At 38.7% G+C, this 19,729-nt stretch overlaps 1 protein-coding gene across 2 annotated transcripts in view; it reads right to left on the bottom strand.

Annotated features, from left to right (window-relative positions):
* Nucleotides 1-19,729, bottom strand: part of ABCC4 (ATP binding cassette subfamily C member 4 (PEL blood group)) — a 165,355-nt gene that overhangs the window by 50,080 nt on the left and 95,546 nt on the right. For both annotated transcript variants that reach the window (XM_068169145.1, XM_068169221.1), the window contains exons 20-21: nucleotides 15,506-15,585; nucleotides 251-401 (exon numbers count right to left, since the gene is read on the bottom strand). In XM_068169145.1, coding sequence (XP_068025246.1) covers nucleotides 251-401; nucleotides 15,506-15,585 — 231 coding nt within the window. The remainder of the gene's footprint in view (nucleotides 1-250; nucleotides 402-15,505; nucleotides 15,586-19,729) is intronic.

Raw genomic sequence — 19,729 nt, 5'->3', positions numbered from 1 at the left:
CCCAAAGACCAGCAACTTCACATGTTCTTAATTAGCTTTACTTACAGATAGTTAAACTGACGTAGCTAAGGTTTACCATTACGCAAAACAGCAGTTGCGCATGTAATTCACTAGTTGAGAACCAAGGCAATAAGAAGTTATTTGCATAGCAAAAGAAAAAAATCTTTGATGAATTGTCTGTAAAATACTAGCATTTCACACAATAATGAGCAGGGTTCAAACTAACATCAAGTCCCACCAAATTACATACTTGTGGATTCTAGACGCTTAATATCTCTTGAAGTGTCTAAGAAATATCTCCGAAGAAAAATGAAAAGAATAAACAGTGGTATTAAGGGGATGAGTATCCAAGGAATCACTGCCACAGCCACAGCCACCACACCAAGAATCTGTAGGAGAGTCTGCAACACAATAGAAACAAATAAAAAACTCTTTGCCAGAAGATTTTAATTTAGAACAAGTATAAAACTATTTAATCCTATTGAAACACTTAAATATCAAAACATAACTAAGAAATTTAGAAGCAGATGCATTGTATAACATGTGAGCAATATCTCTTTTCAAGCAATGTGAAGAATTTACTGTATTATCTAACATGGCTCATTTTGCAGTTCATGTTTTTTCTTTGGCATTGTTTGTTAAGAAACATCTTTAGAAAACTGGTGTTTATGTTACAGCAGTCACAGAATAGTCTGCAAAGAAAGTAATAGATGATTACTGAAATGGACAACTAACCATTAGCAGACCAAAGATACCTGATGAATCAGGAACATTTTTTTTTTCACTCCAGGGTAAAGAACTGTTGAAAGACTGACTTTCAGTTGAAAGACCTGATAGCTGGAAGACCAACCTTCAACACAGGCTTCTAATTAGTCTCATTTAGATAGAAAACCTGTTATCAGAGAAAGCGAGCTTTCTCCTCCCAAAACATTGCATTGGGAAATCATTACACACTGCCATAAGTGTTGTAAGAAGCTAGTACAACATGAACAGCTGGGCTAAACCTGCATTTACTCTTAGAAAACTATATAGCTTGTGGAATGAAGCTTTGTTGCTTAGGATGGCAGATACTGGGTCCCAAGAATACATGTCTTCACAGAAAAATGTCTTTTGTCCCTTTGCCTCTTCACTGAGTTGGAAAAGTTAAGCTACACATCAGCTAAGCCAAGATACCAGAGAGCCACCTAGATTTTCAAACCCTTTCAGTGGAGTTGCCTATGAAATATATTGTTTGAACTTCTGGTATCTGGTAGCTCAGACACACACTCTAAAGATAAGACTGAGCACAACTACTTGCCCTACATCTGTTTTTTTCTCTTGAGGGGTCTCTGACTTTACCCTGACCAAACAGCAAAGCCACATGCCTTGCACATTATGACAGCATGTGTCAGCAGTTTAGTCTTCAGCTCTTGGCAAGATCTTAACTCATGATAGATTTATCAGTACAACAGCCTGGAATCTCATAGATCCTGAAAGCATGTTATAGGCTCTCACAAAACTATTAAGGAAAGCAGCTGCAGAGTAGGTGTGAGGTAGGATCTCTGAAGGAAGCTCCATTACCGCTATATGGCTCATGAGCAGGTTAAGGTGTTGATAGCACTGTCTTGTCTGATGTTCTAGATATATCCAGTAGACTACAAACATTTTACTTAGATTTCACCACAAGGAGTTATGGTGGCAGCAAGAGTGCACAGTGTTTCACTTGGATCAGTTCTGCACACAGTTGTGGCAGCACAAACCAAAGCATCCTGACTCCTCACCAGGAGTACTGCAAGCCCTTCTCTACTTTGTACTTCTTTAAAACTCTATTTCATGGGATAAGAACAAAGGAAATAAAGATTCCTGACTTCCTCCAAATTTTCTCCTGTCTACATCACTGCTTTCCCTAGTACTGCTCACTGTCTCTTCCTAGCCTGTCAGCCACTCACATACTAACTGATTTCTAAAGGCTCCCTCAGCTCCATACTCATGGGCAAGTGAAGATCAATGTCCATTCCTTCCTTCTGAAAACTCAATCCCAAACATGCTTTACATAGCTGCTGTTTTACCCTTTACCCTCCACCTCCTCCTAGACAGTTAGGAATAAGCAGTTTCTAAAGTAGTCTCCTCACACCATCAGCTGCAAACCTGCAGCTCTGGCAAGGGTGTTGGAGTAGATCTTTCGAGGTCACTTCCAAACCCTAACATTCTGTGATTCTGTGAAACCTGAATTGTTGCAGAAAGCTGCTTCAAGGAATAGAATACTGAGGAAAATAAATGTTTATAGTAAGAAAATAAGAAAGTCAACCTGAAGTTATAGTGAGGATAATCTACAATGCTGTGAACTGCCAATGGGGGTGGGAGTAGGAGCAGAACTATTCGGATCTAGCTCATGTAAACAAAGTCTTGCTACGGTGAAAATACAGGGAAGGAAAAGATGGTTAGGATGACTAAAGTAAAAATCTGACGCCGCCTTTGGAAGGAATTTTAGATGAGCCTGCACCACCTTATCATTATAAAAATTTATGATAGGGTGGATCAGTCATGTGTGTTGTTTTTTTTTGAAAACCAAACTTGCATATAAATTAACTCTTAATGAAGTAGTCTGAAAGCCAGACACAATCATTTGCAGGCTGTAATCATGCACTTACTACATGAGGTAAGGCAAAAGTTCTAGCTCCCAAGTTTCACAAGAGACAACTAACTTCTTCAGCTGGAGACTGCCCCAGCTTCCAGCAAATTCACTGCATGCAAGCTGTAGGACCCGAGTTAATCAGTAGGCTGACACAACAAGAGTAGCCCGACAATTCTCCTTGCTGGAGAAAAGCAGTGAGATAGGTTTCCAATTTGCACAGCAAGAACTGCTCAGGCCTTAGTACTTAGACCTTGTCTAGCAGAATCAGCATACAACTGAAAATAGCATCAAAAGACTAAGGAGGCAAGATTTCCCTGCAGTAAAGGAGTACGGCCTATAAAACTCCTATCTTTTATTGTAGTTTTTAATCTTAGCACTTGAAAAGCTTCTGCAGTGACTGTACAGAAGACAATAGCCAAATAAATTTTAAAAAGTGAGCTGGTTAATTACATTTTATAGCTATCTGTACAGTATTGGAAACAAGGCTACCTTATAAAAAATTAAACAGACACACAGGCCATCAAGACTGAAAAGACGTGGATGGAGAAATCTAATTTGCTTCCAAAGAGACCCTTGTTGTCCAATGTTCAAATTTTGTTCAGTTTCTTTTGAGAAAGATGAATCTCCCACTCTCAGACTGCACATATTTTATCCCTAGAATGCAGAAAAGCACATGCTCTTTCTCTTGGTGTCATCCTCTTTCTCGTAAGACTCTAGAGATTTCCCTCATGCTCTGATCTGTCACTCCATTCACTGTGGCTTATTTTGCCTCCTGTCTTACTGGAGCAAGCATATTCTCCTATAAGCCTCTGGGGAAGTGAATGCTCTGATCAGCACATCCACTTGCGAAACGTGCTTTCCCTTCATCTTCTGATGACCTACACATTCATAATTCTTATAGGTGCTGAGAGTGGCAGATATCCTGGAGTTTCGATCTCAAAAAGGCCTCACTCTAGAAAGAAAAAGGGTTTTCTGTACCTCCATTACACAATAGGAAACATTTAACATGAGGCAAAGAACATGGAACAAACAACATACGAGTCTGTAAAAACATGGAAGTTACAAGCCAGAAGCCATATACATCACAAGCTATAAACCTTTCCCTTTGTTGCAGAAATGATACCATTTATGTAGCATTAGAAATATTACATCTGAAGTCATTTAATACTCTCAAGGATAAAAATGCAACAGCAAAATGCAAAGTTCAAGATGTCTCGTAAGAATGCCTACCCTTCCATCCTACAGATCACAGCTTTTCCACAACAGTTACACCCTCAGCTCAGTATTCCATGCTTAAGTACTTCTTTGAAGAAGACACCTGACCTTTATGTAGAAACTCCTCAGGTCTTCTGGCACTTCGCTCCAGTGACTACTTAAAGAGTCCTTTATCTCCTTGTGAAACTCCTGTGTCTTCTTTGTGACAAGCTCAACGGAGTCAAATCTTTAAGGTTTTCCATTTTCTTCCATAATTAAAAACAAAAGTTTTGTGCTTTTTCTTGCTTTTGTTTTGAAATGGACATTGCAATGTCTTTCAGTATTCCTTATAAAATAGAAGCCTAAGGGAATATGCTTGCAGTTGTGTGTATGTATAAGTTCCTAGTGTGATTTGTGATACCACGTCATCTACATGGGTATGACAGCTATGATGTAGGACCTACTATCATAGGATTCATACCATTCTGGAATTGCAGCTGGTGATCTGGCAGGATTTCTAATGCATGAATGGATCCCCAAAGGACAGGATCTGAGACTTAGAAACTTGAATGTGGGAGTCTACACGTGACCTACATAGTGAAACTCCTGTCCTAGTTTAGAAAGTGATTCATCTAGCCTTTACGTGAACACCTTTTGACCGTAGGGTTGAGTATTTCTCTAGAGTCTACTAACTGTATTGACTACATGCTCTCTATCTAGAGCTAAAGCCCAACAAGCAGATACCTAAATTTTGATGACTGAATCTGCAGTCAAAACTCATCCAACAGCTGCAGTGTTCCAGGACCAGTTTTACCAATATTTAAACACACCTACCCTGCTCCACCCCCAATCCATACTCCCTAGATCCCTAAATGCACTCCCAAGGATTATACTGGCCTATGGACACTGCCATGAAGCCATAATAATTTAATAACAGCAACAGTGAATATCCTACCTATCTGGGATTTTAAGTTCACAACCTTAAATGCATTAACTTAAGGCACTCTCAGTCAGGATGTGCTGTCTGAAGCAAAGCCAGGTCAAGAAACTACAAAACCTCACTCTGTTCATACTTGCTTGGCATCACCCTTGTTCCTCCTCCCCTCTCCCTGACTAAAATTATTTCCTTGTTAGCTCTGCCAAATAACTACACTCACAATCAATCCCTAATCCAGTTCTGACACTTTCTTTTTCCTTGAACTTTTTGTATGTTTGGGTTTCTTCATTTGTTTTTGGTGTTTTGTTGTCAGAGGTCTTTTAACATGCTTTTCCAAACCAGGCTACTTGGACTGACTGTCCTGCAGCTATGGCTAAGAAAACCTGCACAAGCAGCTGGTTACAAGCCTCCCTGGGAAGAAGACATTGCAATGAGCATATCAGAGTGATAAACACTGCACTTAGGCCAGCTGCATCCAGAGCAGAATATCAAACCACATCACAGAGTTTCTGTGGTTTTCTTTCTTTATTACAAGAAAGACAGGAAATATTCAAGTAGAAACTCTACTTTTGTACTGTAATCCTACTACATAAACAGTTCTACTTTGTTTTACTCAAAATGGCTGACTTGAGGTGTGTAATTTTGTCTTTAAAATATCTTTTTAATAAAATTTATGGTTTTTCTTTTGATACTGGTTAATGAGAATACATGTTGATGTTTATACTATTGCTTGCATCAAAAGTGAGAGTTCCTCTTCTTGAAGTTGTAAGGAGTTAGTTTTAACTTTATTCTGATCTCCCTATAAAAATAATATAAGATGTTAGTATAATTTGTTGTTCAGCAATACAAAGTTTGTTGTCTTCTGCAAATGTCCACAGTACCTGGCACAATTTTAGATGGTAGCTTGAGGAAAAAGCATTAATGAGAGACTGTAGAACATGCTTTACTTTCTCAACAGTTCTTGCCAGAACCTGCCTCAAACAACACAGAAAAAGGTCTGGCACCATCCAGCCCTCCTGTAGCCACTCTTCTTCTCAGGTAGCCAAAAGTATCCCTTCCCATTATATTAGTTTGTCTGGCAAAATTTTGCTTACCATAGATCGTGTTGCCCCAAACTGACTGAAGTGAGTTTGCAAGCTTAGTGATGTGAACTTTCCTGCCTCAGGCATATTGTCCCTCATGGCCATAACATCAGAGCAGCCCCACACCCTCCCCCAAAATACCTAATTTTCAACTGTCTGACTTTTTCTGTTCAGCCAACTCTAATTGCTTTGCCGGAAGTAAATTCTGGGTCTTTCAGCAACTTTAAAAGCTTAGTGCTACATCTGAACTGTGGGCTCCTCTGTTAAAAACAGTTAGCAGTTCTTCAGTAACACAGCTCTATAGCCTTACAGCAATTACAAGCTTTTAAGCATTTTAGTGTTTGTTCTTGCTATTTCTAAGACACTATTCATACATTTATTTTTAGGTAGCATGAAATACTATTTGTATTGCTCCAAGTTCCAAAACAGCCCCTCTGCCCCAGTTCAAAGAAAACTATGAAAAGTATTAAGGACTACAACATCAGCTATCCTAAGAAATAAGACTACTTTCTGTTCTTTTCCAGTCAACTCTTTCAAAACAGACAGACAAAAAATGCTTTTTAGCCTGTCTCTGGGTTTTTTACTAACTTTGCCAGAGGTCTGCCACTCTAATAGGGTTATAAACTACTATATTCCTATTCAGAATAAATTCTTGACTCCTAATCTTTCAGTACTGCGTTCTATTCACTGATTGCTCAGCTTCACAGTGGCCTAATGCTTTCAGCAACCGTGTTGTAACTAATCATCACCAGCCTCTCACCACCACCATCAGGTTTCACCCAGTTCAGCAATTCTCTGCAGGTACAGAACTCAGCACCATCTGAAGATGTAAAAAGAAACTTGTTTGGCAGCGAACTATGTTCCAAGACCATCAGGAATGCTTTTCAGAAAGTTATTTATCGCAAATCATCAACAAATATGCACTTGCCAACGTAAGTATCCAGATTATCACGTGAGAACAACAATAAAGTCGTCTTCTCAATGTTACATTATGTTTAACAGAAGGATGGACGACTAAACTGGGTGCCAAAAGCTAGCATGTTTTCAGTTTTAGAAGGAAAGATCTAAACTTGTTAGCATACGAGTGACTTTCATACTAAGAGAGCTTTACTTGTTTAAACACCAGACTGATTTTAAAACCCAGCAAGGAAAACAGAAAAAAAAGATTCAGGGACATGACTGTGAAAGAAAAGAACATGCAATTGTTCAGCATCCTCTTCTTCCACACTGCAGGACTAGCTATTATTGCTAAACCTTTGAAAGAGCCCTGTTGAACACACAGATTTTCACTATTTCAAGAGTGCAATCCAAATGAATCTATTTTCAGAAAATGGTACAAAACTATCCTGTAACACAGAAGTAACACAAAGTGATATATGCTTCCCAAAGACATGTGACAGCTCCCAGGTGAGCTATCATCTTTTGCAGTACCAAACTGCCCACACCGCAACCTCTACTTTTGAAGAGCAGCCTTGTCTGGAGTTTTCAAAATCAACTGCAGCTTACCAGACAGCTACAGTATCAGCTTCAGCAGGAAAAAAGATCTTATGTTCTGCACAAGATGCACAAATAACCCTGGCAGCACATTTCTACAAGACATTGTTGTTTGTTTTTTTTTTAATAAAGATAACTCCTTGTCTCACATGTGTGTTCTGGGCATAAATGTGCACACACACACACACCCCAGCTATATGGCTTAGTAATTCAAATTACCTCCAAGTTTCTCCTTCGTTCTTGCATCAAAAGTGGAATCTCCAGTCCCCTTGCCGAACAGTGAAATCCTAATTTGTTTGCAAGCACACATTATGCTATCTGTGGTGTATCAGTAGTTTAAGGCAATCTAGAAGATTTGTACTTATCACCATTTGGAACAGGATTGTTACACTCTATGACTGACAGCAGAATTAAAAGATTTCTAACTACAGTGAAGTGTTGGAAATGTTAATGATCTTCAGAAGTCTTAAAAATAATCATCGGCTTGAGCTACAGATGTGAGAGGCTGCAATAATGCTTAAAAAATCAGGTATATACCTAATAACAACTAATTAAAAAAATCCCACTTTGGCACTAAAAGCAGAAAAGAAAGATAGACCAAAAAGAAGAGGAGAAAACTGCTGAACATCAGTTCACTTGCATTCAGAGTATTCCTTAGCTCTCTTTCACAGTAAGAAGAGTAAACAAGAAAATACCTTCTAAGAGAGAGAAAAAGCTCCAGACAAATGGAATCTCAGTCCGGAACTTTTACAAATTCCACCTTAACTGAAAGGGAGGACATTTCCAAAACACACAGAATGGGAACATGTCACTGAAATTCCACACAACTGTCCTGCTTTCTAGTTGTTACAAATGTATTGAAAGTAATCTGATAAGGGAAACAGAGAATCAGTTTGGAGAAAAGTCAATGTAAACATGATTGAAATGTTTGTATTCCAGAATAGAATAGAATAGACCTTCAAGATCATCGCATCCAACCCATCAACCAATCCAACCCACCTAATCAACTAGCCCATGTACCAAGCACCCTATCAAGTCTCCTCCTGAACACCTCCAATGCTGGTGACTCCACCACCTCCCCGGGCAGCCCATTCCAATTATTTCAGTCCAATATACCAAAATAATGCAAGAACAGCTACCACTAAGCCACAATCTGCTTAAAACCTTAGAAAAATTAAAGAGGAAGACTGTATCTCACAATACTCATATGCTCCAGAAAAAGAGACACTAAGTGAAATCTAGCTTTATTTTTCCAAGTACTACATTTGAAACAAAATATCCCACCTTTGATTCAGAAAATGTAAGGAATAGCCCAGTAACAAAACCATTATCCACATTTATCATATAAATGGAGGAAAAAATAAAAACAGGAAAGCAAGATGACAAAAAGCCAGTAACTTTTTTCCCCAGTATTATTTTATCTTCTTTCCCATGTTAGATAGGGGATTATATCTTCAACTCTTATCAATACCAAGTAAATACAAACTTTACAAAAGTGTCATTATGTTCTCACACAAGTAAGTTTTGCTGCTACAATGATACCTGTTGCCTTGACACTAGCATGTGGAAAATGACACATGTACCCATTTCTGTAAAAACACTAATATAAAAAAAAATAAAAGGACAAAAAAGGTGAGGGAAAGGATTGGTCTGGGTTATATATGGCTGCTGTCACATGTAACAGGCATTTAGCCTTCCCAGGGCAACTAAGGTCCATGCGTAAAAAGGAATCTACCTACTAGTAGTGACTCCAGACTTTACATGTCTTATCCTACACATGTACCATCAATAGGAGTAAATGTGCAGCTTGTAAGATGCAAGACACTCATCTTTACATTCAAAGAAGTATGATGACAGGTAAAGACCAGCAACAGCTTTGGCATCAGTTATCTTCACTACTAGTCACCATCAACAAGAATAATTGGCTACTGGGATTTAACAATAAGGGCATCCAAGGACAGAGGAATTAAGGGTCAATAAAGAACTGTATTATTTAGACAAGTGTCTGTGCTAAACTCCCAGCTCCTGCATGTTGGTCTTGGAGGCACAAATGCAACTCAAGCCTGCTCTTCCTTCAATCTCCTACTTTGTCTTTTTCCCTTTTTTTTTTTTTTTTTTGAAGGGGGTTGGGGATTCAGTGGGATGATGATGACCAGGTAAACATGCAGGACATTTGTGGTGAAGTTTTGGTGGTGCTGTTTTGTTTCTTTAAGAGTACAATCCCTTTTTATTTTGAAGAATGTAGCAAAACTGACAGCACACGCAGCTACCAAATGACTACACCAAAACCTGTTTTTTTTATGGTAATGACCATTTAAACATTTTCTGAAATTAGAACTCAAAAGTAACCAAAGAAAAAACTATATACTCCTATTATTTTTCTTTAAAGTTTTAAATGGTCTTTCATTAGGCACTAACAAGATGCACTACAGCAGGCATTTTGGGAATGTACAGTCAGAACTTCAGTTCCACAGAAAATATTTTGTGAAATGCCAGTAGTCAAGTGCCAGAAGGCAACTGTTTTTTAGAATTCATTTTTCATTTAAACCTCAGGACAACTGCAGAATCTTGTGATCTAACCTTGAAGCAAAACTACCAGGATTCCACAGAAGGGAAATCAAAAAGTGTCTCCAAGATACAGGTCTGCTCTACATACCAGGCTAAAGAGAATATAAGCTGGCATTTAACACAACAAATTTATGGTGATATTTAAAAAGTACACATGCAAATACACAGAAAGAACTCTTCTTTAATGAATAAAAATATCTCTTAAAACTCCCACGTGCATACTTACAAAACCTGGATAAACTAGAAAAAAACAACAGAACACACACCCCCCCCCGCCCCCCCCGAACTCCACCCATCAAGAGAAATCACAAAATAACAACGTCATTGTTAAACTAAAAGATACTGGAATTCCTTCTACACACTTTCCCTGACATCTTCACACACTAAAATGCAAGGGTCAGTGGTACTGAAACAAGGAACGGCAGTTCCACTCTTGTGCACATACGAAAGCAAGCGACCCAAGCTATTATTCCAGTCTGAGGCACTTTTTGTTCCTAATATCCAGATGCAGCAGCTTTTCCCCCCTTTATTTCTTTCTTTCTGTTTCTTTTTTTTTTTTAAAGAAATGACTGTGGACACCTCCTTCACATTTTCCTTTTCTTCAGTTTTTTCACTTCATAAAGCTGCAGTCAATGTGTTTTGTGTGTGGTGAGAAGGGAACGGCACATTCAGTGGTGGTCTCAGCCACAGCCTACATTGGTGGCTCAAGTAGTCTCAGGATTAGGTCTTTGTGTGTGATGAAAGGATATGAAAAGTCAGTTATTTAAACTCAGTCAAGCTGTTGATTTTGGGGAGGAAAAAGGTTTTGCAATTCAGTTTTCCTCAATAAATCACTGCCCTTTTCCAAGGGCAGCTGCAGATAGTTCACATGTTCACAGTGTTCTCCAGAAACAAAACAATCATGATTCTCCCCCCTCCCCCCCGCAACACAACACAGGCTGAGAAATCAAAATGAAAGGGCCATCACATTAAGTTACTCAAATTCACTAGAAACTAAAGCAGAAAATCAACTCAATTAGCAGGTAATAAGATCACTAAAGAATTAAAAGGACAAGAAACTACAAAGAAAACCATCCCTTTGAAATTTACCATAATAATTAACAAAATAAAGAGAAAGTCTGAAATCTATTTCACCACCCTATGCATTCAATCAGTTTATAGATACAATTTTCAACCTGCATCACCCGAGACCATGGTTTAAAGATGTTAAGCCTCTGCACATCTATCTCAGGTAAAAGTGAGTACTAAAAACAAGCCTTTGACAAGCCCTCAAAAACACAGCATTCAAAATACTGGTTGCTTAGAAATATCTGGGATAATGTGCACAAAATACTATTAAATATATTCAATTATTAATTCCTAATACACCCTCATTAAATTCTTCTTTTCCTTGGCTGCCCTTTTCCCAAATGAGTACAGAGTTTTATTAGGGATGCACTGAGCTAAACATTGCTATGCATTTTAACCACGATATTTTAAACTACTAGTCGAGAACTGAGTGGCTCAGTTGGTAGTTCATAAGACCCTTAATGGGAAGGTCATGAGTTCAAGCCTGCAGTGGGCAGTAGTGTCCTCCCTACTCTAGTCATGAGGTTTGTGGTGACATGTTGGACTTGATGATCTTTGAGGTCTCTTCCAACCTTAGCAATACTGAATACTGAAAGTCCATACCAACAGAACTCTACACTCTTGCAGAGCTTAAGGAGGAATCAGCCTAAGAACCAGGCCTGCCCTCTGATTAAGCTAACAAATACATAAATAAAGCATCCATGTCTAAGTGAAGTAACGTTTAAATTCTCCTTGAAAGTTTTAAAGCACTGCAATGCCTTCAAACAAGTAGTCCTTTACCTAGGGAGATTGTAACATAGCTGGAAAATACCTGTCAAAAATACATAACTCAAGACAGGAAAAAGAGAGGAAGATGCAGAACTGAGGCTAAGGAGGTTAACAGTAGTAATGTAATGAAACGACGTACAAACATTAATTCCTATCTGGTTTTACAAACATATTTAGTGCTGTATTTAGCAGAAATAACAATTGTCATAGTGAACACAGCATTGCTTTGCTTTTTTTTTTTTTTCCAGAAGAGGTGGTATGAAACCTTATGGCCAGATGACAAACTGTAAAGTTTATTTTTCACTTCAGTGAGCTTTGACCTGGACAGTCAATGTACAATTAAAGATTTGAAGCATCAAAGTGCCTAACTTAACATTTGGTTTCTTTTCAGTTTCTCCATATTTACCCACAGAATTCTCTTCAACAGCCATATAGGCAAACATAGCCATAAATGTGTTCTCATAAATGAGACTTCTTTTTCATTTACACATCTCGTGGATACAGCAGTCATTTCTACAAAAGGACAGTAAATTGCACTAACGTGACACATTTCATAAACTGTTAAAATTTGTCAGTTAAGAGAGAAATTACTGCCTTTGAGTGAAGACAGACCCTTTTGCCCTCAATCTCTCTATAACCAGGTGTGCTATATTTGAGTGCACTTAAAACTAATGAAAGAAAGGATGGCAGAAAACTTTAAAAACAGTGAGAGCTGCTACTTTAGGAGCTATTGCAAAGCAATAGTTCTGCAAAATCTAGACAGATTTTCAGAAGAATTCACAAGGCCTATGATGCATTTTTGTGCTTGCCACATACCTTTTGTTTTTGCTTTAACAAGTAAGTGTGAAGCAGCTATCCACTGTCTTGAAGAGATGTGATTGTTTTTTCCTCATTGACTCAAGAGAAGATGTAGCAAATTCAGTTCCTTTAGTTTAAGGAATTAATTTTCACCCAGTATAGCTGTCTAGACTAATCATGCTCATTATGACTGTAGTGCTGTGTATAAATCTTATTAGGCACATTAGAAATTTTTAGCATTGCCTTAAAATCTGTATGTGGTATAATTACAAAATTCTTGAAACTAGTAGATTTTATTTATTTATAGGTATTAAAAGGAGATTCATATTGTAGTTTTTGGATGTCCAATCACATTGTGTTTCTTTGTGCAGAAATTACACACACAGTTGCCAATATAGCAAAAGGCTGGAATGCTTCACAATGATCCTAGCAATAACTGAGAAAAAGGACTTCTTCAATGCAAATCCGCTCAAGAAAAGCTTCTACACACAAAGTAAGATGAACCAGTTACTGCATTGTTTATTAAGTTTCAGTTGATTCCTCCTGACAACCATTTAAACAATGAATGTTGGGAAATGTCTCTCAAAGAATCAACAACAATGGCTGGGATCAGAGCCTTTATATTTAGCTAATACTGTTTTTAGAAAGGAGAAAATATTTCTTCCTGAAGGGATTATAGGAAGTCTTATAAAAGACACCTGCGAACAAAGCAAGTGACAAAAGGTCTCTATCATAATTGATAACAGTTATCCTTTGCAAAGATCTGTGCTTCTTCAGATATAAATATCATATCTTTGCTATTGAATTTCAAAAGGCAGCCACTAACCAACAACTTGCCTATCAAGAATAGTAAGTTTTAGAAAACTTGCCAAGAAGGAAGTTCTTTTGTCTATGGATAGCAGTGTATTATTGAATCAACAGTAAGTTCCTACATGTTGTGTTTGGATGCCCAACAGAACAGGTAAGCTTTGAAACCTAGTCTCTTTTTAATAGTGTACTAGACATGCAACTTTACTTTTTTGAAAAGAAAAAGTTTCCACTTAAAATACAAACTTCAAAATTTGACAAACTATTCCATAGGCAGTTTAAAACAAATGCACAAACTAACCAACACAAGGGGAAATGTTTATGAAATGTGGCTCATAGTGGAAGCTTGAAAGAACAAGACAATCACATCCAAAGCCACAGCCTTCACTCTTTCATCCCAGACAGTTAAGTTTCGACAAACATATACTGCCTGAAGTATCAGTGGCCGAACAACAATGGGCTGCTAGATGACTGTACTCTGCATGTGCAGTGCACACAGGTTAGCTCCCTTCTTAGCTTTCTTTTGGAGCAACAAGTTGGTTACCTCTGACAAAAAAAGAAAGTGTAATCCTCCAGACAGTTTGCCCATGAATTAAAAATCTTAATATTCATTTTAAGCAACTCTAACTCACAATACCCACACATTCCCCACCCAGCTGCTTTAATCAATAGGTAAAATGACAGGTGGTGCTGGAAATACTTTTGAAAACAAACACACACTCAACACTTGCACTGAACTACTAAAAAGACTTCATCTTAAGAAGTGTTTTACTAACTTACTGGATTTGTTTTTCCTCCTATTTTCAAGAGTTATGCATTAACAATGTGATTAAACACCTCAACCTAAAATGTCTTTGGTTTAGCTTTAAGGAAGTCACAACAAGGTTTAGATCCTGAATAAGTTCCCTCTAAGAAATGAAGCCAAGTTAGTAATATTACTTTAAGAAATATATCTGACTTGTGCATGACAGTCTGATCTATTAAGACTTTTTTTTCCCTAGATTCTACGATTCTGTGTATTCACAGATTGCATAGAGTTGGAAGGGACCCTCAAAGATCATCTTGTCCCAAGTCCCTGCAGTAAGCAGGGAAACCTCCAACTAGATCAGGCTGCCCAGGGCCACATCGACTCTAACCTTGAATGTCTTCAGGTAGTGGGCCTCAATCACATCCCTGGGCAACCTGTTTCAGTATTTTACCTCTCTCATTGTAAAGCACTTCCTCCATATGTCTAACATAAATCTACTCTGCTCCAGTTTCAGACCACTGCCCCTCATCTTATTATTACAAGCCCTTCTAAACAGGCCTTCCCCAGCATTCCTGTAGGTCCCCTACAGGTATAGGAATATACTATATAAGGTCTCCCCAGAGCCTTTTCTTCTCCAGGCTGAATAGCTCCAATTCTTTCAGCCTGTCTTCATAGGAGAGGTGCTCCAACTCTGTGATCATTTTTGTGGCCCTGCTACTCACCAGAGTAGAGTACTCCTTGATTCATGTTATTTTCATATAGTATGATCTATTTTTTTGCAACTTTATCCTCCACACTTTTTTACAAGGAGGATTAATAGCAACTGCAACAAAAACAAACTACCTTGATGTCATATATAATCCTTTATCCTTTCATCATCATAAAAATCTCAGTGCTTTGTCCATCTTTCTTGTCTGCAGCAACTTATTTCACTTGTTCCTATTAAGGCTATTATATTCACCCTATTACTACTAATCTTTTCTTTGTAAATAGCCACACCTATTTTAATCCAAAATGGTGTGGTAAGCATTTGATTCTTTGTGGAAGTAGACACATAATTAGGTTAATCTGTGATATCTTTTCATGTGAGTTGATTGTTTCTTTACTATGGACATATTTCTTATAACAGCAATAAGCTTGCCAGATTGCTAGGAGGCAAATCAGGAGCAATTTACCAAGCATGTAGCTACTATGAACTGAAATCTTGACATAATAGCAAGCTGTGTACAGCCACTCCTACCTGCCAGTTATTACTCATGTTAGCTTTTTACTGACACATTAAATTTCAACCGCACCTTTCTTTCACAAACAAGCACTTCCATTCAACTCAACAACATCTGTGACAAATAGCTGATCTTCACCAAAGCATACAGGCACCTTGATTCAGAATGCAGTGCAGAAGCCTTTGACAGGAGTAACCAAATTACCTGCACAAAGTCCAAAAACGTCAATGGAAGCAAGTCATCCATGTGGCCAATATCTTTGGAGAAACGATTTAAGATTCTTCCTACAGAAACAGGGTTGGAGAAGAAAAAAATTAAATATATAATTCCTGAAAAGATGAAAATATCTTAAACACACCATGCTTTACCATATTAGTAACAGTTAAAAGGAAACTGCTGGAATCTGAAGATAAAAAACACTTTTTTAAACCACCATGAAGGGAATCTTTTATAACCACTGCAATCTATTTTGAAGAATATTTTTTTACAAATGCCTTTCACCTAAATATAAAACCTTTACTTTAACTGCTAGGAAGAAACTAAAATGGGCTTTGAAGATAATAGTTCAATAGAACCCAACAGGTGAAACACACATGCTTTATATTCTCAGCATAAGCAGAGCAAGGTTTACAGTTCAGCCAACTTAATGCAAGTTTCATCAAGTAACATCAGCCAGAGTCTGTTCCTATCCTTGACTGAAACTCACTAGTGTGTGCATGTCCCAAATGGATGCTAGTTGATCTAACTCATCTTTTTGTAGTACTTTCCTGTGGCCACCTGTTTGGCCAGCAGGTCAAGGGAGGTGATTCTCCTCCTCTACTCAGCTCTGGTGAGACCCCATCTGGAGTACTGTGCCCAGTTCTGGAGCCCCTATTACAAGAGGGATATGGACATGCTGGAACGTGTCCAGAGAAGGGCCACAAGGATGATCAGAGGGCTGGAGCACCTCTCCTATGAGGACAGACTGAAGGAGTTGGGGCTGTTCAGTCTGCAGAAGAGAAGGCTCCCAGGTGACCTAATTGTCGCCTTCCAGTATCTGAAGGGGGCCTACAAGAAGGCTGGGAGGGACTTCTCAGGATGTCAGGTAGTGATAGGACTAGGGGGAATGGAATGAAGCTGGAGGTGGGGAGATTCAGGCTGGATGTGAGGAGGAAGTTCTTCCCCATGAGAGTGGTGAAGCCCTGGAATGGGTTGTCCAGGGAGGTGGTTGAGGCCCCATCCCTGGAGGTGTTTAAGCCCAGGCTGGATGAGGCTCTGGCCAGGCTGATCTAGTGTGGGGTGTCACTGCCCATGGCAGGCGGGTTGGAAGTGGATGATCCTTGTGGTCCCTTCCAACCCTGACTGATACTATGATACTTTCCTTCCAGCCCCTCCGCTACATACATGGAATCAAACTGTAGGTGTTTCTGAAATAAAATTTCAGATAGGTTTTCATTCATGCAGTCTTCCATTTATATTTATTCAAAACCTTGACAATGCTATCTTTATTAAAGGTAGTAAAACAATTTTTAATCTGCTGTCAGTGAAGCATTTATGCTTCTCTATTTTCCCAAGTTCTACTCCAGTGAAAAAAATCAGTTATAGCAAGAGTTGTTTGATAATTAGAAGCCATGATGCTGCCACTCGTAAATGGATTACTATCTTCCTCTATTATTCAATATCTCTATTCACCAGGAAAGAAACTAAACCAAAAATGGGAATTTGGCCTTTTCAACAGGTGTGGAATGTCTGTACATGTACTCGCACTGCTTTTTTATCTCCATATATCTTGATTCTATTATTACTCCTAACTGGTACAAACACATTCACTGCACTGGCAACAAAAGACTTCCCCGCAAAGGAGCTCATTAAACTGAAAGCTGTTAAGTTTAAAGTTTCCATGGAGTTGAAGACATAACTCAGAGATAAGAGATACCAAAATATCTTCTATCGAAACCATCATTCTACCTTTGTGTTCAAGGCTATCAGAATTTTGACTTTTGTTGCATAATGTCAAATGACCTTTTTTGAGGCAATTTCTGTTCCACACCAAGCAATACACAAAGCGCCTTATCCTAAGACCTGGGACATGACTCCAAAGAGAGATACTGGTGGTAAGCAGCTTGTTCTGCAGTATTTTACTAGCACAGGCAATTACTTACTGCAGACAATTCATCCTATTTTTTAGGCTTTGTACACAGAGATAGCAGCGTAAGACTCAGCAAAATCTCCTTTATCTTTTTTACTGGAAATGGCAGCTGGTGATGTGCTCTTTCACTGATTTCATGTTGGGGTAGATGTATCAGAAGGAACTCCAACAAGGCAGTGTTTTTTAAAATTTCCTTTTCCTGTGATTTCCTTTTCCTGTGATTCCTTACATGAAGGCTGGCCATGAAAGAGTGATCTAGCATACACAGCATGCATGCTGTAGCTAAGACTCAATATCCCTAAATAACACATTCCAGGTTGTTTTCAAATGAACCAAGTACACTGGCAATAAAAAAAAAAAAATCATTTACAGACATTAAATGCTTCCTTCTGACAGGGTTTTCCTTAGCACTCTGTCCAGAAGGGGCAGATGAGGGAAACAAGATGGATCTGGCTCAGGGTATTAGCAATCAGTGCCCAGATTTATCACTTGCCTCCTGAGTGACTTCACTTTATTTCAGAGTAAAGAGCAAGTGGAGGTGACAGTGCTGAGCCCTTCGGTGAAATGCTGCAAGACTCCCCAGTTTGCAAGCTGTACACAACAGGATTATTCCCATAGTGAGCAAACCCCACATTAATTCAGCCTTAGAATCCCCCTTTCCCTCCAACTCCAGATTTGAAGTTTTATCTGTAATGGTTTCAGACTGACATAAAAAGCTAATGCACAAAGGCTATCTCATGCAACACTGTTAGGAGGCAGCAAGGTCACTCAGGCTGGCCACTTTCTACAATCACAGCACAGACCAGTCCAATGTTGGTACCTCCAGGAATCGAACACCCCCTTCACAATCTCCTTCATCACACAAGTGGAACAGCATATCCAGACTTGTTCCTGGAAAAGTGCTGTGCTTACTCTCATTTTGTACAATATGGACAAGGCCTTAAGGGCTAGAAGAGAGAAGCCATTACAAAATGCTTGCTGTCAAAAGCAGTTTAACTCATTTCAGTTCCAGCAGTATCTTGGAGTTCAGCTCTCATTTCCATCCCCTATGATTTCCAATGCAGAATCACCTGCTTAGTTGCCCAAAGAGGTATTTGCAGATTTTAAGTCTGGATTTCTGGGGATTTTTTTCATCAGTTCTTAGGATAGGATAGATTATGTCAGTTGGAAGTGATCTAGAACAATCATCTAGTCCAACTGCCAGACTAATTCAGGGCTGACCAAAAGTTAAAAAATGTTAGTGGCACTGTTCAAATGCCCCTGGAATGCTGACAGGCTTGATGGATCAACCACCTCTCTAGGAAGCCTATTCCAGTGTTTTATCACCCTCTCAGCAATGAAATGCTACCTAAAGTCCAGTCTAAACCTCTTCTGGCACAGCTGTGAACCATTCTCGTAAGTGTTATAACTGGATACCAGGGAGAAGAGCTCAGCAAGAGGTTGTGACAGCCTTCAACCATCTCCTGAGAAAGGTTCTGTGTTGTGACAAGAAGAGATTTAGGCTTCAAGCATGATAGACATCTGTCCCAGCGTTCTCAGGGGTAACAAGCAGCACAGATATAAACAAGAGTTCCAGAATACTTCCTTTTATCCTGCACACCAAGAGCAACTGTGGCAATGCTCTCATCCACAGTAACATCTCTTCCAGTGAAGTTCTTTAAGGAACACAGTCTTGAAGGAAAACTTAGTTCACCTGAGGCAGCCTTGGTAGTCCTCCATCTTACTATTTTCCCATATATCCACTAAATACCACCTACTCCAGCTCCCACTGGTAATCAAGTTGCTTATTAATTGCTAAAGCTGTATTCTGGCAATCACCTTATGAAATTGTTAAGTATAATAGTCTTTCTAAAGAGCTGTTAGCTGCTCCTAGAAAAGTGGAAATTCATCTGACATTATCAATAAAACATGAGTACATCTTTTAATCTGTCTAATCCTCTTTAAAATGGAAAAACAGTAATTCTGTAAAATGACATGGAGGAAAATAAAAGTGAGCAAGAGAAATGGTATATCAGAAAGTCAAACCTTGAAAACTGGTATCTTTTACAGTCCACCTGATATAGTTAAAACAATCTAAATAGTGGAGATATGAATCAGATGCTTCACAGCAAACATCCAGATCAATCTTTGGTAGTAGAACTTTTTTTTTTTTTTTTTAAATTTTCAAATTATTGGGAAAAAAACCCAAACATTTATGGTCTATTTAGTGTTTGCACATAGTCATTCAGGAAAACAACACCTTGCTTCTTGCTAGGAGGTTGCGGACTACACCAAGCTGGGGGCAGGTGTTGATCTGCTGG

This window comes from Melanerpes formicivorus, unplaced genomic scaffold, assembly GCF_026170545.1.
Source record: "Melanerpes formicivorus ecotype bairdi unplaced genomic scaffold, bMelFor1.0.p_v2 SCAF_1, whole genome shotgun sequence".
Taxonomy (NCBI): domain Eukaryota; kingdom Metazoa; phylum Chordata; class Aves; order Piciformes; family Picidae; genus Melanerpes; species Melanerpes formicivorus.
This window is presented reverse-complemented; position numbering and strand designations above follow the sequence as displayed.